This window comes from Microcebus murinus, chromosome 25, assembly GCF_040939455.1.
Source record: "Microcebus murinus isolate Inina chromosome 25, M.murinus_Inina_mat1.0, whole genome shotgun sequence".
Classification (NCBI taxonomy): Eukaryota; Metazoa; Chordata; class Mammalia; order Primates; family Cheirogaleidae; genus Microcebus; species Microcebus murinus.
Genome location: NC_134128.1, coordinates 7,926,730 through 7,952,251, shown reverse-complemented (window position 1 = coordinate 7,952,251; position 25,522 = coordinate 7,926,730). Strand labels below are relative to the sequence as shown.

At 44.0% G+C, this 25,522-nt stretch overlaps 1 protein-coding gene across 2 annotated transcripts in view; it reads left to right on the top strand.

The window, feature by feature from the left end:
* The window catches only part of ARMC3 (armadillo repeat containing 3), an 89,149-nt gene that overhangs the window by 44,041 nt on the left and 19,586 nt on the right, over positions 1–25,522 (top strand). For both annotated transcript variants that reach the window (XM_012767303.3, XM_075997644.1), the window contains 5 exons: positions 9,503–9,752; positions 13,979–14,115; positions 14,952–15,120; positions 24,568–24,671; positions 25,361–25,462. In XM_012767303.3, the coding sequence (XP_012622757.1) occupies positions 9,503–9,752; positions 13,979–14,115; positions 14,952–15,120; positions 24,568–24,671; positions 25,361–25,462 (762 nt within the window). The remainder of the gene's footprint in view (positions 1–9,502; positions 9,753–13,978; positions 14,116–14,951; positions 15,121–24,567; positions 24,672–25,360; positions 25,463–25,522) is intronic.

Here is a 25,522-nt window from a genome sequence, read left to right as displayed (position 1 = left end):
CAAAAAAAAAAAATATATTGGCTAGACGTTCTTCAAAAGATGCAATTATTTTAGGAAATAAAATGCAATGAATAAAAAAATATAAAAAGTAATAACTGATCATTTTAATACATATAGATAAGTGAAAACTGTGGTTTTGCTATAGTATAAATACATGATCAAGTCTCCAATGTTTACACGTAGATCATACCCTGATTCTTCACACTTAATACTTCATAACTCTTAGAGACCCTCTTGTCTCCATTTTTTTGTTTCTTATTTTTTTACTTCTTGTGCCCCCTTCTTGACTTCTCACAACAGCAGAGACCCAAAAAGTTCTAAGTGGTAACACATACAGTGGTTATTTAAAAAGAAAAAAAGACTGGTGGCTGGGCCAGCCTCCACAGTGCCACAGAGAGCTCTTCTTTAGGGACTGTCTTGCTGTCGTGTGGCGTATGGTCAGGACCACACAAGGGAAATAATGAAATGAGTAGGGAGCACACTCCAAAGGGACTCCAGAAAGAGATGGAATGCCCCCAAATTATATGAATGTGCATTTGAGTGCTTTGGGAATCTTTGAATATCCTCATTATATATGAATGACCTGTCATTTTGTATGATCAGTATTAAAAATTACTTTTACTAACAGAAATAAAGCATTGACTAATTTTAATACCTGCTAAAATTACTCATGGATCATCACGCCTAAGAAAGCTATGCAATTTTCAGAGAAAAATCTAGAAAGTATGCCACATACAGAATTTCATGAAAAATCAGTACTTCATCTAGTGCTTTAAGAAAAACCAGTACTACATTTAGTCAGTGGCCAAAGTCCTTATCAGTCGCTTCAGCGTGACCAGGTAGGGGCACGATGGTGATTTCTTGGAATGTTAAATCTCACTAGCATATATAGGAAGCACTTTTCAAGACTTATTTTTAATTCCCATCTCATTAAATAAAGTTGGTGGAAGGTAATGTATTAATATTTGTATACTTATTGTTACCATTACTTTTTTTTATTGTGTAGATTTTAGGCGAATGCTTATTCCTTAGAATTGCCTATATTTTGTTGTGGAATGAAGGCTGTAGTGTAGTGAGTGACTACAGTCATTTTGAAGGGGGGAATCCCTCTCTTACGGTTGGCAAATATCACAGGATTCACTTCTCCCTCTCCATCCCTCTGTAGGAAGAATAGACATGACCAGACATGTGTACGGCCACCCTTTGAAAAACAGATTTTTAATGTCCTGCCCCCAGATCATATTCATTGGCCAGTACTCACAGATTCACTTAGAATATGTAATCTTGTCACTTAGAATAATTTTTATTAAAGAAACATTGGCCATTGAAATGATCCAGAGTGATTTACAAAATTATAATGTAGTCTCATGAAAAACGCAAGCTCACGTTATAGACTTGATGTTTAAGTTGCACTTAATAATGCTGAAGTTGTACAGTTATTGTCTTTGTCGAGTGGGGTTTTTCATAAGGAAAATGTTTTCAGCGAGTTCCATTTTCTGTCCTAACAATGAGAGGAACCGCGTCTTCATACTGACCCCTAGTGGTAGTCTGGGAGGAAATTGGGGGAGGGGCAAAAATGTAATGGAACGATTGCTCCGCATTTTAATGAAACATATGGTAATTTAATTTGAAACATTCTCCAGTGTACCTAAAATAATATTTTTAAACATTCTGAAAATATTATGCTCTGGAAAGCATTTCTTTGTGATGCTTTCTAAGGAGATAATATTCTGCTAAATGTGTGTGTAATAGATGCTTGTATTTGTCTTCGGCCCTTTTTAAGGTGCGATCAATTAAAAATGTTTTGACACATTCAGTGTACTGGTAGCTGGAAATCTGCTGTGCTATACAACCATATAGGATAAATGTAGAACACCTGAACAAGATAAAGTAATAAATCTCATTGCTATCATAGTTCCTGTAGAGTTAATTTTTATTCTTGACTTTGTATAATAGATTATTTTGTCTTAAATTCTTATTTATATCACTTTTTTATATAATTCTAGATCCTTCAAATTAGAATACTCACAATATGAGTATCTTGCAAGATGAACTAGTTTCATAACTTTTTAGGAGGTTCGGTTTTATATTAAGGGTGATCTCTCAAAGCACTTATTTAAAGTGTTGCTTAATACTTTAAAAGGCCTCTGAAATGAATAGATAAAATAGATGGGAAGAGTCTTTGTGGTAAACTTGATAATTATTCCTGCATTATTTGCACCCAAGTTTACTGCATGGATGCTTTTCATTTCTACCCCTGAGAGCCCAGATTCCTCTCTGCCTGATGGAATCTCATTCAAACATCAGTCATAGTGAACTGGAAAAATCATACTTAATTTGAAAAACATATAGAAGCTGAATTTTGCAATAAGAAAAGTTGATTCCACATCCCCATTTTTGTGCTGGCTGATCCTTACCCGACCTTGACAACAGTTTGAATTTGATTAGCTGCCAGTTTTTGAGGCTAGGTGAATCCCATAGAAGGTACAATTAGAAAATTATCCATGCCACTTTTATTGCTTACAGATCAGAGCCTGGCGGAGCTAAAGCTCTCTCTCTATCTGCCCTGGCAGCTTCTTTCTCACTCTGTCTCCCACTCAATGCCTCCAGGGCCCTGAACATCTCCATATTTCCCACCAGAATGTTCCCTTTGCCTTCACAATCTGAATTTCTCCAGACCCAACTACGGCCAGCCCAGCGCTCCTAGACATCTTGGTGGAGTCTTTCATCCCTCCCTCCCCCTTTCTCCCCGTGCCTCTCCCCCATCTCCTCTCCTCCTCTCTCCTTCCTCTGCCCCATGTCTCATTCCCTGGGAATGATATTGCAAAGCAAGTGGATTCTGTTGTTTGATTCTGAAAATTTGATACTTTTTAAGCTTAAAAGATTGGTAAATGTAAAAAGTAATGGACTAAAAATCAGGAGACCATGGTTTTACTCCTGTATCTGTTGATTTAACTTGCTTTGTGAGCAAGTCTTAGTCTCTCTGAATGCTCTCCTCTTTGACTATAAAACAAACAAAAACGAAGCTAGATGATCTAGTATACTTTGTGCACCAAAGTGATCACCCTGTGTCCAGGACCACAGGAAGTCTGGAACCCAACTTCCGCCAGGGTCCAGATGGGATCTTTCCTTACAGCTTTTGTCACTTTATCCCCAAAGCTAAAGACATTATCATCTTGAACTTCAGTTTCTTTTGCAATTATTCTACCCTGATTGGGGTGTTCTTTGTGTGCTGGGCACCGTGCTACGCTACAGGGACAGAGTAGAGGAGACAAAGGTTCCACGAAGCTGTTTGCATCAAGCTGACATTTCAATCAGGGAGACAGGCAATACAGGAGGAATTTTAGAAAATTTTTGCAATTGCAGAAGTGATAAAGCATAAATTAAAAAGACAGCACAATGTCAGAGAGAGGGGCATGACTCTGGGGCCGTGAAAGGGGCCTGGGGAATGACATAGCGCTTGTCAAGGAAGGCCTCTCTGAAGAAGTGACATCTGAGATGATGAGAATAAGCCAGTCCTGGCAAGTGGCAGGGATTTTTTATTTGCTGTCGCCCAAGCACATTCAGCATCCTTATTATTTAGTTAAGAAAATCAACAACGTGGTATCTCTAATTACTTTGGGATTGTGTCTCTTGTCATCGACAGATATATAAATAGACCGAGTTCCAGGCTAAACAAACATTTGGTAACTGCAAAAGTCATTTATTATGAATATCCTAACTCCTTGGCCATTATTCCTATTTTATTAGGAGACAAGTCAGCCATGCAAAATGAAGAGAATTGTTCTTTTTCGGTGGCAGGTAGTTAATTATTGGCAGGGCATCCTAGCTTTCGCAACACAAGGTAGCAGGTATGGAAGTGGAGTGTTGTGATTGAACAGATAGGTCAATAAAGACTCTGTCATTTGTAAGAAAATTACATTTGATTTCCCCAGACTTTGATTGACTGTCTGAAAATCGGTAACGAAAACATGTGTGCTGTTTGTGAGTGTGCTGGATTGCTTGTACTATCCTCTTTGCAGTTATGCAGTTCTTTTTGAGAAACCATAATGTTACAGTAGTTCTAACATCAAAATACATTCTGAAAGTCTCCAAATGATACCTGCTACAGCACATCCATATGATGGTACAATTTGGTTTCACATATTTCTTAGTTTATTATTTATTTATGTTTTTGCATTTTTTCTTATTTTCCTATAGGATGCAAAATACAATTTTTTCTATGGGCTGGGCTGTACTTTAATAATTGCATGTTGCTTTAAAACCCTTCATTCTAAGCATTTCGCCTGCAATTAATTGTGATTCTCTTCCTTAACAGTGAAAAGCTTCTTTAAACATATTTCTTTAAAAGGAGAAAATTCTCCTGGCTAGTTTTGTCACTGCTGGAGTTCAGCCAGAGTTTGGGGGAGGGGGTGTCTCAGCGTCCTGCAGCTGTGGGGCTGCAGCGGGGCCATCTCGTCGTTCTGGACTCAGAAATTGACCAATTTAGCGAACACACTCCGCTTCTTGGATCATTACCTTTGTTGAAACACTGGCTGGAACGAGAGTCAGGAATTCTGTCTGCGGCATTCCAAACCTGGCTGTGATAACCAGGAGACGTGTGTATCGTAACGGGCACGCTCCACCTGTGCAGATGTCCCGGTAAGGCTTGAAAATGCCAACCTGAGTCGCCGCCGCCTGTGCGCTTCCCCTGACCACTTGCAGTGTGTCTGCCGCCAATATGTCTTCCTTGGTGTGACAAAACTCACAGAGACATATGAAAAGTCATGCTGGTGGGAATGGTTGTAATCACTGTTAACAAACAAGGTTCTTATTGCCAATATTACCATCTGTTCCATCGGGTTCCACATATTACCCTGTATGTGGGCTCTGTTAAACAGATTTCTCCACTGCCCAAGGTCACCCTTGATTCATGTAACCAGACTCTGCAGATGGGTTGAACGTGAACCTCAAACAGCCGCAAGGATCCAATTCTGAAAGGTACCAAATGGTGTCATCTGGTGCATGCTCAAGTAATCACAGTCAACAATGTCTGCAACGACAGAAATACACACATCCCTTGATATAAGAAGTGGATATGTTCCTAAGAAATTGTCTCAAGTGCAAAATTGTATTTATTGAACTCTGTCTAGAAATTACCACACCATATAATTGGAGAAGCATCAGCGGTAGGGAAGGAAATGAACTGATTTCAAGAGCAGCTGTAAGTGATAAAATCGGAAATCTCATGTTGTTGGGGCCTAATTCTTCTTGCAAACTTAAAGCAGCGCTAAGCACTTCCTCCCTCCCTCCTTCTCAACACCTGCAGAGGTGTTCTCCATCACTCATCTTGAGTTGATTGAAGTCAATTAAAATATATTGATCATCTCAGCCCTGGAGGTACAAGTAAGACTCAAATATCACCTCTACAAAGGGTGCTCCAGGTGTAGACACAGCCCAGAGGAGGGAGTGATTAACAGAGAGGAACAGTGATGGTCACGATGCCTTTGCAGAGGAAGAGACAGGTGAGCAGGGAGTGAAGAGTGAACAGAAATCTCTAGGCAGAAGGGCAGGGGCCACAGGGAAGGGTATCGGGGGCAAAAGGAACACCAGTGCAAAAACACAGGCAGGAATAGCACGCTATTTTCAGTGACCCATAAATAAACGCTATTTGTGTATTTGAATTCTTCCTCAGTGATATTCTTGGTACACTTTCTGCAAGTGAGTTTTCATTGCCAGTCTTGGGAACCTAAATGAAAAACTGTGCTGGATTCGATCCATAACAACTGCTGCAAAAATAATATTTTAAAATCGTTACTTTTCTCTGATTGGTAATACTTGTGCCCAAACATCATTTTTTTAAAACAAAAAGAAATGCATATATTTATCACATGAATGCCCTGAGGTCATGTAAAAAAATAAAAATAAAAAAGACCTAGTTTTGGGATCAAGAAATGCTTTGGTGAGGAAAAGAGATTTGTGCCCAAAGATGAAAGATGACTAGGAGTTATGCTGGGGAAGAATATGTCAGCAAGTGGGACAGGGGAGGACCCTAAGGTGGGAAGGAGCCTGGCATGTTGAATGTCGCCAGAGAGACCCAGGGCACACACAGAGAGAGGAAGAGGCAGATGGGGGTACATGGAGTCACTCATGCAGGGCCTTGGGGGCCACGGCAGAAATTTGGGGCTTTATCCTGAGCAGTGGGAAACCATGAAAGTTTTAAGTAGGGGAGCAATAGGATTATATTTTCAATTTTAAAAGATCACTTTAGCTGTAAGATGGAGAAAGGAGGAACGGCGAGAGGAGAGATCTGTGATATATGCTTTATATATTATTTGTGTCAATCCACAAGAGAGGATGTTGGTTTGGATTCAGGAGGAGGATGGAGAGAAGGGAGAGATTTGAAAATATGGAAGAGAAAAATATTCAGGACTTGGTAACAGACTGAATACACATAACATGTCAAACTTCACCTCCATTTACATATATCAAACCACATAAACTGAAGTTTTTATACATTCCAATATTTGTTTTCTAGTTTGGCTTTTTTTTTTCAATTTACATTTTAAACTCTTACTTGATTGAACTCCAACTGGATGGAGACTAATGATAGTAAATATCAGAAAATATTTTCAAATTATTGTGATGACATATGGCCCTATAATTCTGGATTTTGTAACAAAGCAGTTTGACTTCCATCCCTTTCATTTGGATAATGCTATACTATTTAGGAAACTGAAATATGTTTTTAAAATATGACAGGCTTCAGCTTGTGTACATATTAGACACGGGGAAAAATAAAACAGAATGTCTTGGGCTTGAAAGAAACAGAATTAATGCAATTCTTTTTAAAAAAATACAAATTCTGTGCTCTGTTTCTATAAATGAAATTAGTTTTTTTAGGTAAGAATTATAGTTTGATTTTTCCACCATAATAAGTTCATCTCAGGTATTCTTTCTAGACTTACAGAGAGCTGCACATAGCAAATTCCAGGCAGATATGTACATATCATGCAAGTTGTTCCTCCCACCTGTGCATATGTGATTTGTCTTCCTGCCCTGGCGTGTATGTTCAATTTGGTAAAAGCTGTATTCCACTGTGTACTAGGATCTTTGGATTTTTAAACAGCTAGGTTTTTATGTGTTTCCCTTTACTGTCTCCATGAAGAGCAGAGAAAAGAGCAGAAGGTAGAGTTATAAATGAACCAAGTCAAAATGTGCCTTTGTACGGGAGAAAGAAAGAAAGAAAATCAAACAGAAAGGCTGAGTGCTCAGGTACGCCTGGTGTAGATGCTGGCACCTCAATGACCCTGTTTTCTTAGCTTCTTAGTTTTCACGAGAAACTAAAACGATGATGTGTGATCCTATGTATTCTTTAATTTTCCAAAAACTCCCTGATACACACGAAAGACAAAACCTTTGAGAGATGATTGGTATGCATTTGTTTAAAATGCTCTGTCTTCTAGCACATTGAAGTATCTCTGTTGTATGCTCTTTCTTCACTCAACAAGATGTTTTAAAAAGTGAACATCATCAAAGGAAAAGCCACTAAGTGACAAAGGAATCATGCTTTTTGGCTAAGGCATGTTTACAATGATTAAAGAATACAAAGTATTTGGTTTAAGAGACTGATTGTATTCAGTACCTGAAAAATGAGTCAAAGGAAAAAAATGATTTTTGAAAAGGTTAAGTATATATAATTAATTAGAAAATGTGCATAATTTAAAATTCTTGCTGGAAGTTTTAAAAAAATATTCAATGTTTCAACTGTAAAAATATGTAAGTAAAAATATGAGACATTTCTGATATTTCCATTATTCATAAAACCAAATGACTACCATGTCAATTAGTAACAGGAAAGAGAATTGAAAGTGAAATTATCTTAAGAGTGTTTCTTTTATCCCTTAGGAAAGAAAATTAAATGCTGGCCCTTGGGCTATCATAGTGAGGGGTGGGGCCTTCCAACTTTTTTGTAGAAGTAAATTTTGGTTGTGTGTCATCCAACTATGTTTTAATTTTAATTTTAAGGGACGTCTTTCCAGAGAAAGAATGAGAGATAGCACAAGAAGAGTTAAATGTACACCAAGGACTGGAGAATGAGTAGAAAGGGACTACTCACTCCCTTCGCCTTGGCCTCAGTGTGGTCTGTTTGATGGACTGGTTCATATGAACCCGGGGAGAGGTGGCCCTTCTCCAGAGCTGCCACCTCCGCTCCCCTCGTCCCTGTCCCAGCCCTGTGGCTCAGTTCCTTTCAGAGCCAGTTTGTGCCACAATCACAGAACCTCCTTGTCCCTGGGCCTATAAGTCTCCTGATTGGGGTTTTATTTGTTATCTCCTCTTTGATGGACAATTGTCCTGTCTGCTACTCTTGAGTTGCCAGTCCTCCTTCACACTGAAGTGACAGAACCAAATTAAATTTAATTCATTAGAATACAGAGTGATGGGCTACATCATATAGCCTCACTTTTTTTTTTTCAATTTTGGTTATTATATGCTCCTAAGTGAAAAAAAGGTGTCAAATATAAACTTAAAAGAGATTTTCATATTATTGGAGGCAGTCTCAAGTATTTTTTTAATTGTCTTGACAACCTCTATTACATGATGATTTAAATGGATTTTTAACACATAATTTTGGATCTTCCTTTAAAATCAGGATGCTCTGTATATCTTATTGCTTAGAATATCTCCTATATGAAGCAGTTCCAAACATCAACAAACATAATTAAATCATCTCCAATTCATTAAAACGCTCTAGTTTTTATTTTTACTATTATGAATTTTTAAAGGGATTATAAAACAAGGACTATAGAAAGTAGCATGTTCTTAAAAGAAGACTTAGGCTTTCTATTATGAAAACAATGTTAATATGTTAATGATAACTATAATCTTTTTGTACAAGAAACAGGAAATGTAACTGAATATGCCTATATTACTAAAATTATCTATATGAATATCATGATTTTCATCTTTGATGTTTAATTTGTAAAAAGCAGCATTCACATGCAAAGTGATTTTCTGGTTTCATATGTGTTAACCTCTGCCTACAATTAACAACCTAATTTGAGGAAGGGGAAGACGAGCTAAAGAATTTTAACTTAAATCAAGTGTTTCCATGCTTCCTCATTCTTCCTGTTTAAGGCCTTATTTTCCTAATGATTAGGAATATTTTAGTAGTCTGTCTTTGAATAGAATTTCCAGGTCTCCTAAGTATCACTGAGTTAAAAAAAAAAAATAACAGTTGTACTGTAGTAGAATTTTTAAGAAATAGTAGTCATATTTTTTAATAACCAAAAGCTGTAGAAGTGGGAAGAAGATAATTTATTAATAAATTCATTCACACCTGAAATTTTCCTAGACTCCACTTAAATCACTAGCACTCACTCCTGGGTTTGTCGCATGGCAAATTAATTTATTTCTAGAGTTGTATTTCTGTACTCATTTGTTTGATAAGCTTAGTTGCATGCTCCAAAGATAATTTCTTGAGCTCAGATGAATCACATTCATTTCTCCTTCATTTTTTCAGAGCTGCCGCTGAAGCCGATGGTATTGATCCATTAATAAACGTCCTGTCTAGCAAACGAGATGGAGCCGTTGCCAACGCTGCCACAGTGCTAACGAACATGGCCATGCAGGAGCCCCTGCGCATGAACATACAGAGCCACGACATCATGCACGCCATCATCGGCCCTCTGCATTCTGCAAACACCATCGTGCAGAGCAAAGCTGCTCTCACTGTTGCCGCAACTGCGTGCGACGTGGAGGCCCGGGCAGAGGTGAGAGTTTTATTTAATACCGTGTTTCCCTGAAAATAAGACAGGGTCTTATATTTATTTTTCCTGAAGAAGACACCCTAGGGCTTATTTTCAGGGGATGTGTTATCTTCCCCTCAAAGCCTCAGCTTGCAGCACGCACAGGATGGCCGGGACCTGACAGGGGGAGCCGACCTTGTTGGTGGGGCTGCCCACACCTTTCCGGTCACCCCTGGGATAGTAGCTGTCACGATGGGGCAGAAGAGAAGGGCTGCTCATCTTTACGGCTCTGCGACAAAATGCATGGGTTGTGCAGAAGCTGCGTAGCCACAGCCATCACTAGGTCTTATTTTTGGGGTAGGGCTTCTATTGCGCAAATGCTTACACATCCTGCTAGGGCTTATTTTATGGGTAGGTCTTATTTTCGGGGAAACTCGGTAATGACATTCATTCTCTCATTTTTCTCGTCTGTACCTACTGGTGGATTAATTTGAAACATTTTCAAGTGTTTGAACCTATCGATCATTGAAGTCCTTCAAAATTGGTACACTTTGGAAAACAAATTGCCATTTGTTTTAGCCAAAAAGATGAGCACACTGTATGTATTAATATAACCTAGCAATTCTGTTTCTAGGTCTATACCTAAGGGGGGATCTCTTCCCTCTGTGTACCAGGAAACATTATTTTAGTATCTAAACAAGTGGAAAAAAACCAATTGTCCACCTATTAAGAGAAGAATGAATACATCCATCGTGCTGTATTCCTGAAATGGAATCTTACATCAGTGAAAATGAATGAACAACAGCTACATACATCAACCGGGATGGATTTCACTAGCATTATGCTGAGAAAAAACAAGTTGGAGAAAAATACATACTTATAACTCCATTTCTATAACATTCAGAAATATGCAGGACTAAGCAATATATTATTTAGGCATACACACATACAAGTTAAAGCTATAAAGAAAAGCAAGGGAACGATGAATCCCCAATTTAGGAAAGTGGTTGCCTCTGGGAGGAGTAAGGGGGGAAGTGAATGAGAAGTCACAGAGGGGTTCAATGTCATTGAAATGTGCCATTTCTTTTGTTTTTATTAGAATTACTTTAATTTTATTTAGCCAAATCAGAGGTCTAACTGTGCTTTTGTTGTTGTTTCAGCATATCACGGGGGTACAAATGTTTAGGTTACAGATATTGTCTTTGCCCCGCCCAAGTCAGAGCTTCAAGCGTGTCCGCAGACGGTGGCACCGCACCTGTTAGGTGTGGAAAAATATGCCATTTCTTAAGCGGGGTGGTAGACAACAGGAGTGTCTTTTACTAGGATTCTTTAAATTATGCATATCAGTTATATATACTCCTGTAGTTCTCATCTATTTCATAATTTTAAAATACTATTGTATATTTTTTGAAAGTCCATTATATAAATATTTTCTTGGTGCTTACAGCGATCTTATTAAATTTTCATAAAAAAAATTGATTTAAACTAACAAATGTCTCTTTTCCCTCTCAATGTTCTCATAGTTACTTGTCACCATGACACTCATGGTGACCAAAAAAACCCAAAGCCAACATTTATTGAGCACTTACTATTTGCCAGGCACCAGACTAAGTACTTTATGTGCATTTAAGCCACAATTGAAATAGATATGTTTATAATCCTCATTTTACAGATGAGGAAAAGGAAGCTTAAAGAAATAATTTGCTGGCTGGGAGTGGCGGCTCATGCCTATAATCCTAGCACTTTGGGAGGCCAAGGCAGAAGGATCATTTGCGGTCAGGAGACCAGCCTGAGCAAGAGCAAGACCCCGTCTCTACTGAAAATAGAAAAAATTAGCCAGTCATAGTGGCCCACATCTGTAGTCCTAGCTATTCAGGAGGCTGAGGCTGGAGGATTGCTCAAGCTCTGGAGTTCGAGGCCGCTGTGAGCTATGATAATGCCACTGCACTCCAGCCTGGGCCTCAGAGCAAGACACTATCTCAAAAATAAAAACAAAGAAAGAAACATATAGAATTTGCTCAAAGCAGAGCTGGCAGATCAGGAATATGAGAAAACATCTTGCTTAGTCCAGAGCCCAAGCCTCAGCCTGTCTGCCTGCCCAGACAGTGACAGATCTTGTCTTCCGACTGGTAGATCTCTGTCCCATCCCCCTTCTCTAGCCCCACTGACTCAGTTCATTTGCACGCGTCCATTCAGGTAGGAACCAACTACTACATGCCAGGCACTCTGCGAGGCATCGAGAGCATGGTAACAAACAGTGTCCTGGGCACACTGTCACGCAGCCTGCAGGGAAACCCGTCCAGTTCCCGGAATCCCAGGGCTTCGCTGCTCCCTCCTGTTCCCTTCCGTTCCCCTTACTGCCTCCAGTCCCTCACCGCATCCTTGCGCACCCCAGTGGCTTCCCATCACCACTCGGTGAAAGTTACGCTGCTCTGCGCCACATGCAAGGGCCCGGATGACCCGCCCCTGCCTACCTGCCAGCCCACACTCCCGCCTGCGCAGGCGGGACTCTTCTCTCCAGAAATGCCAGGCGGCCTGTGATGCTATCAGAATGCTCTGTTCTCGTAGTTGCTCCTCGATCTCCCCGCTTCCTCTCTTTTTTCTACCTGATCAATTCCCATTTCTCCTTCAAAAGCCCCTCAACCATCCTGTCCTCCACGAGGCCTTTCTTCAATTCCCAAAATTGAGTGCATCTTCCTCTCTGCGCCCATGGCACCCGTGTGTCACTCCTGTGTCTTCCTTTTTTGCCTTTTATGGTTCCTGTATGAAAGACTACAAGCCTTATAGGGAAGGGAATGGAGATGTTTTTTCCTGCATCCATGTCAATAACATATACCTGGCACATGATATATGCTGAATAAACAGTTGTTAAGTGAATGAATGAAGGAATGAATTAAGGAATGAATGGAGGGATGAATGAAATAATTAGACCCTTGCCAAGAGAACACATGGAATTAGATTACTATCTTGTATTATACCCAGAAATAAAGATGTTCAGAAATCCGGGTTGCTAAGCGTAGCATGCTTCACGGGAACTTATCTAAGCTGCCCAAGTTACGCATGCTAATACGTAAGCCCTGCCAGGGTCCCTGTGTTTGAGATGAGAATGACTAAATGCAGACCTTATTGCCTGCAGATACTACACATAGAGACTGGTAGAATATTCTTTCTGTCCCCCAGGCTCAGATAATTCAGTATTGCATTTCAGATACAAGAGCTGTGTCAGATCTTACCCCCCCCATTGGAATAATTTTATACACGAGTAATTGCTTTTAATAATGTAATTAATGTCATTCCCTCCAATCCTCTTCTTGTTCTTTTTCTTCTCTTCTTCACTCCTTGGAGAAAGGAATAGAAGATGCTGCGTAAGGGTAGCCAAGATGGGTCTTTTTCTAGAGAATTGCTTCACTGTTGCTTTGGCCACCCTCCTGACTTGGCGGTGCTGCTCGCCCTCGATGTTTCCTCTGCCCCAGCCTTGGGGACTGTGTTAGCTTCCTGTTGCTGCTGTAACAACTTCACCACCACAGGAGGGGCTCGCAGCAATGCAAATCTATTATCTTGCAGTTTGGGAGGTCAGAGGCCACAACTGGCTCTCTGGGCTAAAATCAAGGTGCTGACAGGGCTGCGTTCCTTCTGGAAGCTGTAGGGGGACCCATTTCCTTGCCCTTCCAGCTTCTGGAGGCTGCTGCATTGCTTGGCTTCCGACCCTTCTTCAAGCTTCAAAGCACGTCACTCCGGCCTCTGCTGCCATCACATGTCCTTTCCCCAGCACGCAAATCTCCCTCTTGTGAAGATCCTCTGATCACACTGGGCCCACCTGGCCAATCCAGGATACTCTCCCCATCTCAAGATGCTTAACATAATCACCTCTGCAAAGTCCCTTCCAGGGGCGAGGACATCTTTGGGGGACACTTATTGTGTTTACCACAGGGCCAAATGAGCATTCAGTGTTTAGGAGCAGAGTAAACACGCAGAGGGCAGTTAACACAGGCAGCGAGAAGACAGGCCCCTGCCCCAGTCCCCGTCCCACGTAAAAGCGGGATGACCTCCCTCTATTACTTTACTGGGGCCAGAATACCGGGTCCTGCACCTAAAGGTTTGCATTCGATTGTTTTCCCCCCTGGATTTTATAAATCTAAATCCTAAAATGCATTTACATAGTTAAAGCCTTTTAACAGTCAAATAATGAGATTTTGAAAAGCATAACTATTTATACTCTTCGTGCGTAACATTTTGGCTCCTGCTTTTAGTTGAGAAATGCCGGTGGGCTGGAGCCCCTCGTGGACCTCCTGCGCTCCAAGAACGACGAGGTGCGGAAGCACGCCAGCTGGGCCGTGATGGTGTGCGCCGGCGACGAGCTCACCGCCATTGAGTTGTGCAAGCTTGGGTGAGCGGCCGCCTCAGGTTTCTGGCCCAGGTGGAGGGCAAGAGAAGCACAGGACAGTCCAGCAGAGTCCACACTGCCCCCTCTCCGGTGGCAGAGCGCTCAGGGGCTCTGCGGTCCCCAGCAAAGGCTTAGCTCTGAAGGGACTGTCCCCACTCCTGCCCACCAGGGCGCTCGCTCTCTGCTCATTACAAAGTCACCTTCAACATTCGCTTCTCCGCCTCTCCATCTTGATAAATGCTTCTCTTTCACTCTCCTCTGCTGTTGCCAAACAGATCCTATTGTCTCTCAACTTTCATGATTAAAATAAAACGGGTGAGCCAGGACTGCCCTCTCTGTTTTGCTGCCCCACCCATCCAAACCTTTCCACCCAAATCCCAGATTTAACCGCCCTCACCGAATCAGCTCTCCTTACCAACAACAGATGAGTTAGTGCCTTTAGTGTATCCGCAAATAGGGTTTTAAAGTTCCATAGTCACATCTCCTCTGCTCATTTCTAAACATTTTTATTCTTTGCATGTATTGCTTGGTTAGCTGAAAAAGTTGGGTCCCATACTAACTTTGCTTTAAATGAACAAAGAACTTTTTTGTTTGTTTGTTTCCTGAGCGTGTCCTTTTCAACTGTTTACATGAGTTACTGCATGGCATATGTTATCCTCAACAAGGGCAGATTTGTCTTCATAACTCTGTCGGTGTTACTTTATCTAAAAGGGTCGGGGAGGCTGTGGGCTTTCAAACACCCCAATTCTCCCTTCAGGATCTAAGGCAGGTATATAGATGGGGACTCACTGTTGGATTGCCTGTGTACAGCAATTAATGCCTTTTGCTTTTATTGACAGGGCTTTAGATATCCTTGACGAAGTTAACCTATCAGTAAGTCGAAAAAATAAATTCAGCGAGGCAGCTTATAACAAATTGCTCAACAACAATCTTCCCCTGAAATATAGCCAGACTGGCTATTTGTCATCGGGTAACATAATCACTGATGGATTCTATGATTACGGCCGGGTAAGTGGCAGCACATATTTGTATTTTAGGATGTAGGGTAATTATATTTTCTTTAATCACGATGCCATTACATTGCCATTTTATCACTGCCTAATATAATTTATATTTTAACAGACAGAAATTTGAAAATCAGCAAGTCATCCTTAACCTTGTCTAGTTGTAAGACTTCTGTGTTTTTGCACAGTTTTAATTAGAATCTGATTACGGATAGCTGAATCCGCTTGCTAATGCCAGTCTCAAGTTTCAGGTAAGATAGAAAAGAAAAGCTAGGTGCAGTGACGGGCACCTGTAGTCCCAGCTATGCGGGAGACTGAGGCAGGAGGATTGCTTGAGCCCAAGAGTTCTAAACTACAGTGTGTGCTATGATGGCACCTGTGAAGGCCACCGCCCTCCAGCCTGGGCAGCATAGTGAGACCCCATCTCAACCAAAAAGAAAAAGAAGAAGACATAAAAGACGGATCATTTTTAATTTTCAGGTTCTGTTACTTCTAGGGCTTAGTGTTCATGATAAGTATAGAAGTATAAGTATTTTTATTTATTAATTATAATATAATCATAATTAACCAAATTTTAATACTGGATTTAAATTTTTTTAATACTGGATTTAAAAATGTAACAAAGAAGAATATTTTACATAACTACATTTATAATTATGATTTTAAAACAATATTTAATGTAATTCAGTGAGAATATTCAGAAAAGTAGGAAGCTAAAAATTAAAATCTTGGGGACTTTTTGACATGGCTGATTAAGTCAGCATTTTCTACTTCTTTTGGAAACCAAAAGCAATAAGAATGGGGAAAATTTTAAAAACCCACAAATCTCATTTTAGGCAATACTAGAAAGCAGATTTGGTCTGCAGACTTCAAAAAATTTTAAGGAGCTAGGCATGCCTGTGGTCCCAGCTACTCAGGAGGCTGAGGTAAGAGGATCACTTGAGTCCAGGAGTTTGAGGCTGCTGTGAGCTATGATCATGCCACTGCACTCCAGCCTGGGCAGCAGAGCAAGACTCTGTTTAAAAAAAAAAAAAATGTCAAGGTCACCAAAAGCCCCTGAGATCAGGTTGAAGCTGTGCAGGAGGAAAAAAGGAAGAGAGAGAGAAAAAAAATCACACAGAAGAACAAGACAGCTTGTGATGGCAGATCTCAGAGAGCATCATCAAAAATACATGCTTCCTCAGGTGACGGGAGAGCTCAGAAGTGTAAAAGCAGCTATGTGCTTTGTTTGCCAGGCCGGTGCGAGAACTCAGGCCTGGGGTGGGCAAGGCTGGCAGCAGAAGCCCTCTGGACCAATTTGCTTCCAGGAAACAGAGAGGACTGTTAGGGACCGACCTTCCACAGCCCCACCGGACAGAAAAGCAGAGACATCGAGGATGCAATCACACAAGAGGAGGTTTATTTTCTGGCTAGCCAGGGTCCAAGCCCCAGAGCACCAACACAGTGGCCACTCTCGCAGGCAAGGACCCCGACCGGAACAACGGCATGCCTTTTATCCCCATGGTGCACAAGCTGCGCACAAGCCGACTACGCATGGATCATTGACCTTTAAAATGATTGGTTGCCCACTATTGCCTTTTGAAATAATTGGCGGGTTGGTTGCCCTCTATTGCCTGATGGGCCAGTCGCCCGTGCTTCAATGACCTCATCCCATAATTCCCGTTACAGCGGTGTAGCGAGCAAGCAATGACCAGAAGCAAAGGTTTGTGGTTAGCTCAAACCTTACTTAGGTGGGGTTACTTGCCCCACCCAAGTAAATTCCTCTGCCCTTCCTCTGTCCTACAAATTTCTCTGCCCTACATTCCCCCCTTTCTCTAGGTAGCAGATGAGCACTCTTGCTCGTCCTCAAGGTCTCTTAGGTGCTCTAGTTCTATAGCACTTGACCATAGCTGCTGATATTGTTGTTGCCATACTAGTAGCTGGACAGTGTTTATCCGTTTTTTTACAAAAGCTACTAGTCTATTAATTACACATGGCGCAAAAGTAAGGACTAAGATTAGCATAATGAGTGGGCCTAGTAGGGTGGATAGTAGCATTGTTAACCAGGGGGAACTGTTAAACCAAAGACTCAAACCAACCTGCTTGCTGTTCATATTCTCGTTTGCGCCGGGCAAGCCCTTCCCTGACCTTAGCTATAGATTCTCTAACAACTCCCGTATGGTCTGCATAGAAACGACATTCTTCTTTGAGGGCAGCACACAGTCCTCCTTGCTGGAGGAATACTAGATCTAACCCCCTCCGGTTCTGGAGCACTACCTCGGATAGGGAGGTTAGTGACTTGAGTATTAAACCCTCTTTGCCGCATTGCCAGAGAAGAGATACTAGTTCCTGCTCCTATTGCCCCTAAGCCAAAAAGAGTAGCCAGGGTTATGGCTGTGAAGGGCTCTCTTTCTTTCAAAAATTAGGTTGGTGACTCTTCGCCCTACTGTGCCCTCATACGTTGTCTCCTCAGTGTGGTATATTATTTTTGGGAACACTAACACCATTATACAGTAATCTTTAGACCCATGTAAGGTTATAGGGTTGGTGGGGGTTCGGGGCAGTAAGTACAGCTGCAGATCTCTACCCCAAAAACATTAGACCAAAAACACAACATCCCCAAAACACAACAACCAACCCCCACCGCGACCCATCCATGTTGTCACCCAGTTCAATCTTTAGATGCCACAACCCCAGTCCAAGTCTAGGTCAGCAGTCCTGGGCTGTCGCCACCATGCGGGTCAGGTCTGGTCTTCAGAGGATTCCTCGGGTCTGCAGTTGCTTTCCACTGGTCCTGGCACCGCTCCTGGTCTTTTTATTAGCAGGTCTCACGTGGGAGTGGTGTATCCAGGTCGCTACTATTCTATTGACCTTAAGAGCAGTGGGGGTAACAAGAATAATTTGATAGGGGCCCTTCCACCTCGGCTCGAGGGTTCTGTTGTTATGCCGTTTCACCCACACCCAATCCCCTGCTGGTGTGGGTGAAACGGTGTCCGGCACCCTCCTCCTCAGGCCGGTAGATAGCATGGAGGCCCGGCCATACTTGACTGTGGACACATTGCAGAGCCTGCCTCAGGGCTCATTCTAGGAACTACAGGAGGGGGTGTGCCATACATGATTTCAAAAAGGGTTAAACCCAAGTGATAAGGGGTGTTCCGAGCTCGGAACAGGGCGAAGGGAAGGAGGGTCACCCAGTCTCCGCCAGTCTCCAGGGCCAATTTAGTCAGGGTCTCCTTTATTGTTCTATTTATTCGCTCTACCTGCCCAGAGCTCTGGGGATTATATGCACAATGTAATTTCCAATCTATCCCCATAGCCTGGGCCAGCCCTTGACTAACCTGACAGATATTATTTGATCTTATCCCTTCCGGCAGTCCATACCTGGGGACTATTTCTTCTAATATTTTCTTAGCTACTGTCAAAGCTGTTTCTCCTTTCGTAGGGAAGGCTTCTACCCATCTGGAAAACGTATCTATTATGACCAGTAAATATTGGTACCCGTATTTTCTAGGCTTGACCTCTGTGAAATCTACTTCCCAAAATAGTCCTGGCTGCCTCCCCCTTTCCCTCGTACCTGCATGGGTCCCTCTGGTCCTCCCCGGCTGCATGACCTGACAGGCTCGGCAACTTTTGACGATGTCATCTGGAACCCGTCCTTGTGACTTGAACCTTAGTTGAGCAGTGTCCAGCAGTTGCAGCATCTTTCTCTTCCCTAGATGTGTGGTCTGATGCAGGTGTTCTAACAGGTGGCGTCCTAAGAGTTCTGGCACTATTAGGCAATGCCCTTCGTCCCGCAACCAGCCATCTTCATGTAGCTGCTCTGAGGCCCAGACCTCATCTACAGTCCGGCAGAGGAGGCAACCGTCCCATGCCTGGGGGTGGCAAGCTAAGGTGCAGGATGTCTGGCTGCGGAGTGTCTTCTGCAGCCTTCTTAGCTTCAGCGTCTGCTGTCCGATTGCCCCGTGCTTCCATGGAATCCCCGCTCTGGTGTCTGGGAGTATGGACTACCGCCACTGCCTTTGGCAGCAAAACAGCCTCTAGTAGGTGGAGTATTTCAGGCATGTGCTTAATTTCCTTTCCCTCTGCCGCGATGAAGCCCCTTTCCCTGTAGAGGGCCCCATGTATGTGCACAGTCCCAAAGGCATAGCGGCTGTCAGTGTACACCGTCAGCCTTTTTCCTCGGGCCTGGCTAAGAGCCTCTGTCAGTGCTATTAGTTCTGCCTTCTGAGCAGATGTCCCTTGCGGAAGGCGTGTCGCCCAGACAAGTTTACCTTGGTCATCTACTATGGCCGCCCATGCGTACCTGCGTCCGTCCCGGATGAAACTGCTTCCGTCCGTGAACCAGGTCAGGTCGCTACCTGGAAGGGGGCGATCCTTCAAGTCTCTACGGGTCGTCTGGGTCTCGGCTAGGATCTCAAGGCAATCACGTTCAGGTGCGGCTGCAGCGGGGGTTGGCAGAAGCGTAGCTGGATTCGAGGCGGCAGGGGTCTGGAACTTGATGCGGGATGCATCCAGCAAAAGCCCTTGGTAATGAGTCAGCCTCGCATTTGTGATCCACCGTCCCGGTAGCTGCTTCAGAACCCCCTCTATGGCGTGCAGGGTGGTGATCTGCAGCCGCTGCCCTAGGGTGAGCTTATCAGCGTCTTTGACCAACAGGGCCGTGGCTGCGATGATTCGCAAGCACGCTGGCCACCCCGCCGCCACCGGATCTAATTTTTTTTTTTTTTTTTTTTTGACAAGTAGGATCAGGGAGTACTGGGGCCGGGGCTTCCAGCATGGCTGCCCTCAGGGCCTGAAAAGCGTCTTCCATTTGCACAGTCCACTCCCATGCTCGCCCTGCCCTAAACCCTTCATACAGAGGTGGAGCCTTTTCCGCAAACCCAAGGTCATCATGGAGGGCCTTGTTGAACAGGGTAGGCGACTTTTTCCTGAACCCAAACCCAATCTCTGCCATGTGGTCCACCGATATAGTTTGGCTCCTGTTGCCCCCTGCACCCAACTGGTCTTACTGGACAATTTTCCTGTGTCTTCCGTTAGTACCGAATGTTCTGCTCCTGTATCTATGAGGAAGCTGACTGGGTTCCCCTCCACTTGCAAAGTTACCCTAAGTTCGGGGAGGGGGACCGAACCCCATCTTCCCTATTTGTCTGTCACCTGTCCTGCAACCATGACTTTTTCAGGACCTCCAAGTCTTCGCCCCTCTTTCTTTTGGGGCACTCTCGGGCCCAATGCCCATGCTCCTTGCAATTGGCACATTGATCCTTGCCTAGCCTCTCCCGCCAGGGCCTTTCTCTGTCCTCTGACCCTATCTGTCCCCCTCTTGTGGCAGCTAGCAGGATTTTAGCCATCTCTCTGTTTGCTTTCCGTGCTTCCCCAGCTTCGAATTTCCTGTCTTCTCTTCTGATCCTCTCTAACCTCTCTTCTAGCATCTCTCTATTGTTATAGACCTTCTCTGCCACTTCTAACAGGTCCTGTAGAGTCTTCTTGCCCAATCTATCTATTCTCTGCACCTTGTGCCTAATGTCGGGGGCCGCCTGATTGACAAACGCCATCATAACAGCTGCCTTGCTCTCTTCCATAGTGGGATCTATGGGGGTGTACTGCCGGAAGGCCTCCATGATCCTCTCTAAGTATGCTGCCGGGCTCTCCTCCGGCCCCTGACAAACATCTCCTACCTTAGCCAAATTGGTCGGCTTTCGCGCCGCCATACGGAGACCGGCCATCAGAGTCTGGCGGTAGACCCAGAGACGCTCCCTACCTTCAGCCTCATTGTAGTCCCAAAGCGGCCGTTCAAGGGGAAAAGTTCGGTCAATGGTTCGCGGGTTTGTAGTAGGTCTTCCGTCCTCCCCCGGAACCAGCTTCCGCGCCTCCCCCTGAATCCTTTCTCTTTCCTCCGTTGTGAAGAGCACCTTAAGCAACTGCTGGCAATCATCCCAGGTGGGCTGATGAGTGAAAAGAACAGAGTCTAAAAGATTAATTAGGTCTCTCGGATTCTCGGAGAAGTTCGAGTTTTGAGATTTCCAATTATAAAGATCACTGGTAGAGAAGGGCCAATATTGGAATGTCTGTGTTCTATCCTCCCCCAGGGGTCCCACTGCCCTTAGAGGGAGCGCCTTTACGGGCTCCGGATCTGTGGCTCGGCCAGCCCGCTGTCTGGTCCCATAGGCTGGCCCCGCTGCCGGTGGTCCCGCATCCGCCTGGGCCGGGAGAGCCGCAGAGGCTGCCCCAGGGTTATAGGGCGGAGGCGTGTTCCATTCGGGACCTGTTAGGTCTGGGTAGAGATTGGAATCTGGCAACACTGGCGTCCCAACGGACCTCGGACTCCGCGCCCCCTCCTTTCTGACTTTTTTAACTGCCAGAACTTCCGCCTTTCCCCTCGGGGCAGGTAGGAGGGCCTTCAGCCAAGGTGGTGGGTCTCGAACCAAGTCTTGCCAGACCACAATATAGGGGATCTGATTAGGGTGGCCGTGGTGGCCAAATACCACCCCTTTTACCTTTTCGATCAAGGAGGCATCAAACGAGCCCTCCCTGGGCCACCCCACTCCAAACGTGGGCCACTCGGCCTTACAAAGGGTAACAAACTTTCCCTTCTTGACCTCCAGCGACAGGTTGTGTGCCCTTACCCTGACATCCTTAAAATGGCTCACCAGGATGGACAATGGCGTTGTTAGAGCCTGTCCCATGGCTAGTCAATAATAGGCAGATGTGCAAACCGATATTCCGCAGTTGGGGCACTGGGGACAAGGATCTGAATCCCTAGCCTTTCACTCCCTACGGAGGTAACGGCTGTGCCCCTCCCGCATAGCCACTCCTGGCACGGGCGGCAGGAGATACACTGTGCGCTGCCAGCCCATGCAGGGGAATGCTTACCTGGAGGTTCTAGTTGCCCCTGCGGATCTTTTCGCGGGTCCCCTGATCCCACGGCCCCAGCCCGAAAACCCATGCAACCCTGATGGGTTCTCGGGCTGAAACCACAGAACCCAGAGACTCCAACAAGCCAATGAGAGATGTCACACTCACTCACACACACACACACACACAGAAAGCCGGCGACAAACAAAGCAGACAACAGACAAGTGGACAGTGAGGTAAACAGACAACCTAACCTAGTCCGGACCTACTCCCCGGTCTCCTCCTGACCGAGCCCTTGGCTACAAGGTCAGCTCCGGAGTCCAAACGGGGCCAGAGGACGTCTCCGCCTGGCTCCTACCGGCGACCCACCAGCGCGTCCGCCTAGGTCCTGTGCCGGCGTCCTGATTCGGGGTCCTGCAAGGGGATTCCGCGTCCCTTGCCTAACACCACACCCGGCTAGTCCGGGGTGGATTTTCACACTCCTCCCTCAGCCCTGAGTTCTATCCGGTAGTCTGTGGGGAAGGCAAATCCCGGACGAGCCCCCAAATGTTAGGGACCGACCTTCCACAGCCCCACCGGACAGAAAAGCAGAGACATCGAGGATGCAATCACACAAGAGGAGGTTTATTTTCTGGCTAGCCAGGGTCCAAGCCCCAGAGCACCAACACAGTGGCCACTCTCGCAGGCAAGGACCCCGACCGGAACAACGGCATGCCTTTTATCCCCATGGTGCACAAGCTGCGCACAAGCCGACTACGCATGGATCATTGACCTTTAAAATGATTGGTTGCCCACTATTGCCTTTTGAAATAATTGGCGGGTTGGTTGCCCTCTATTGCCTGATGGGCCAGTCGCCCGTGCTTCAATGACCTCATCCCATAATTCCCGTTACAGCGGTGTAGCGAGCAAGCAATGACCAGAAGCAAAGGTTTGTGGTTAGCTCAAACCTTACTTAGGTGGGGTTACTTGCCCCACCCAAGTAAATTCCTCTGCCCTTCCTCTGTCCTACAAATTTCTCTGCCCTACAGACAACGTCGTTAAGAGTCACATAGCTGAGCCTCGCTTGCAGGAAGCACCTAATCAGGGCAGCAGAGAATGAGAGCGATCTTGAATAATGAAAAAGAGCTGGCCTAGAACTTTCCTCTGGCTCTTCCTTCCACCTCCCCCACCTGCACCCCTGCTGCCTCCAAACCCTACAGCGGCAGCCTGTAACACACACAGACCACGGAGAAACCACTCCTAGAAAGCCCACCGCTTTCAACACTGATTAATTTAAAAGGAACCAACACTAACATCAGCACAAAGATGCGAGGAAAAGAGCTAATGAAACCAACACAGAACACTTACTGGGAAAATGTTGCCATAGATCCGATAAAGTCGTGACAAAATATATTTGGTCGTGAGGTTTTAAAAAATATCCATGAGATAATATCCTTCATTAAGGAGAATGCTCTGATTCATTCATTCAGTAAATATTAAGCTTCTGATATTGGAGGCTCTGAGAATGTCAGTGAACAAAAGAGACAGAGGTCTCTGCCCCATGGCACGAGTGGGAGGGAGGGGACAGAGAGTGAACAGCAGACAGGACAGATGAATGTATGTGAGCCCAGTGTTGGAAACAAGAAGCGCCAAAGGCGAAGGAAGGCAGAACAGAGGCGGGTCAGGCTCCACAGAGCTGGGGAAGCTGGAGTGGGTGGTTGCAGTTTTGGTAATTGTGGTCAGCTTGGCCTCATGGAGGGTGACATCAGAGCAAAATCTTGCCGGAGGTCAGAGATTTAGCCATGAGCAGCTGGGGGAAGAGCTTTCTCGGCAGAGGAAACCCCCAGTGCAAAATCCCTAATGTGTGAGTTGCTTAGTGTGTGGAAGAAACAGCAGGAAGCCAGCGCAGCTGGAGCGCAGCAAACAAAGCGGGAGGAGGGTGTAAAGACAAGATCAGAGAGGCAACGAGAGGCCAGGTCGGGTGGGTCTCGGAGACCACCGTCAGGACGTGGACTTCACTCTGAGTGCAATGAGAAACTGTGTTTGGGTCCCCCCGGGCAGAAGAATGACAGGATCTGTCTTATTTTTAAAGGATTACTTTTGCCTTATTTTAAAAGGATCATGAAAAGCATCTTGGCTGAGAAAAGGCTCTCTAATCATGACTTGACTGATTGGGAAAAGATCTCGGAAGGTGATCCAGTCTAGCCCTCTTCTAGCAGGCTGCTACAGTTGCCTGCACAGGGCTTTCTCTAGCCTATTTTTAGATATCCTCACAACACTCTTCGTAATCTGTTTCAGTGCTTAGTTGCTTTTACAGACAGTAAATTCTCCCTTAGGTAGATAGATGGATTTGCAAACTCAGATACTTTCAAGGGACAAGATGATAATTATAGAATGAAACAGCAAAGTGCAAAGCAATAAAGATTTTCGGAAATTGTATGTATCCTGCCCAAAGGCAAGACTGTCCACAAGCTTCAGGTTCCTAATTCTAATTTTATATATGTATATTACGTGTGTGTGTGTGTGTGTGTGTGTGTGAACTTAGACACATCAAACAGTTGAAGACATAGTCTGTCAATATTCATTTTAAAAAATACGACCCAGGCAGATACTACTTTTCAGTCCTTAAATTATCTTACAGATCAATCCTGGCACCAAACTTTTGCTTTTGAAGGAGCTCTGCTTACAAGAACCAAGTGACCTACTACGGGCTGTGCTCTTAATCAACACGAAACCTTCTGATGCGTGAGTCTTTGGGGAAAAGGTGGGATGCAGGGAAGCACGTGTTTTTCGTTTTTTCTTTTCTGTTTGTCCAACAAACATGTGACTATGTAAAGATTTCCAGATTCTTTTCTCCTGTATCTAGCACCACCGTGAAAATAAACACTGGTCCATAAATCATAGCCTGACATGGAATAGCCACCACCAAAAGAGCTCTCTGCTCTTTCCCTTTGACTCCGTATTTCCAGGCAATTCCAAATGCATTTTTGCAGCCAGGGCCTCTTACCCGTGGGGTAATTGAAGAACGTCTAAATAGAGGCGATCCAAGATGAATAGTGTTCACAGGTCTCCAGAACGGTGTACTGGACCTTAACTATCACCCAACATTTTTCCTTTAAATAAGAAGTAAATGGTAGAGATGAAACTTAAAGCTTTCACATTCTTCTTTAAAATGATCATCTATATATCTATATAGTATTGTTCTTTTGTGATACATTTTATGCAAATATTTTCTCTTCTAGCTTATGAAAAGCTTTATAATATTCTTTTTATCTCATAACTTCCCCTTTATGCTTTTAAAATAGCGTATCACTGTTAAAAGTCAGCTCCAAATGTGACTTTCAGGGAAAAAAAATCTGTTTCAAAGAACAAAGCCAATATTGATGAATAAATTATTTTAATTTGTATGCAATTTCAAATATGTAAAATTTTAGTTCTCCACCTCTATCTATGGAAGACAAATCATCAGACATGACTTATGGGCGAAGTATTTCTTCTTCATCTTCCTTAAGAAGATCAAGTAAAGAAAAGGCCAGGTAAGAAAATGATGTTTTCTCTCTACTCTAACAACTCTCCCCTTAATTCTGGAGTGAAAA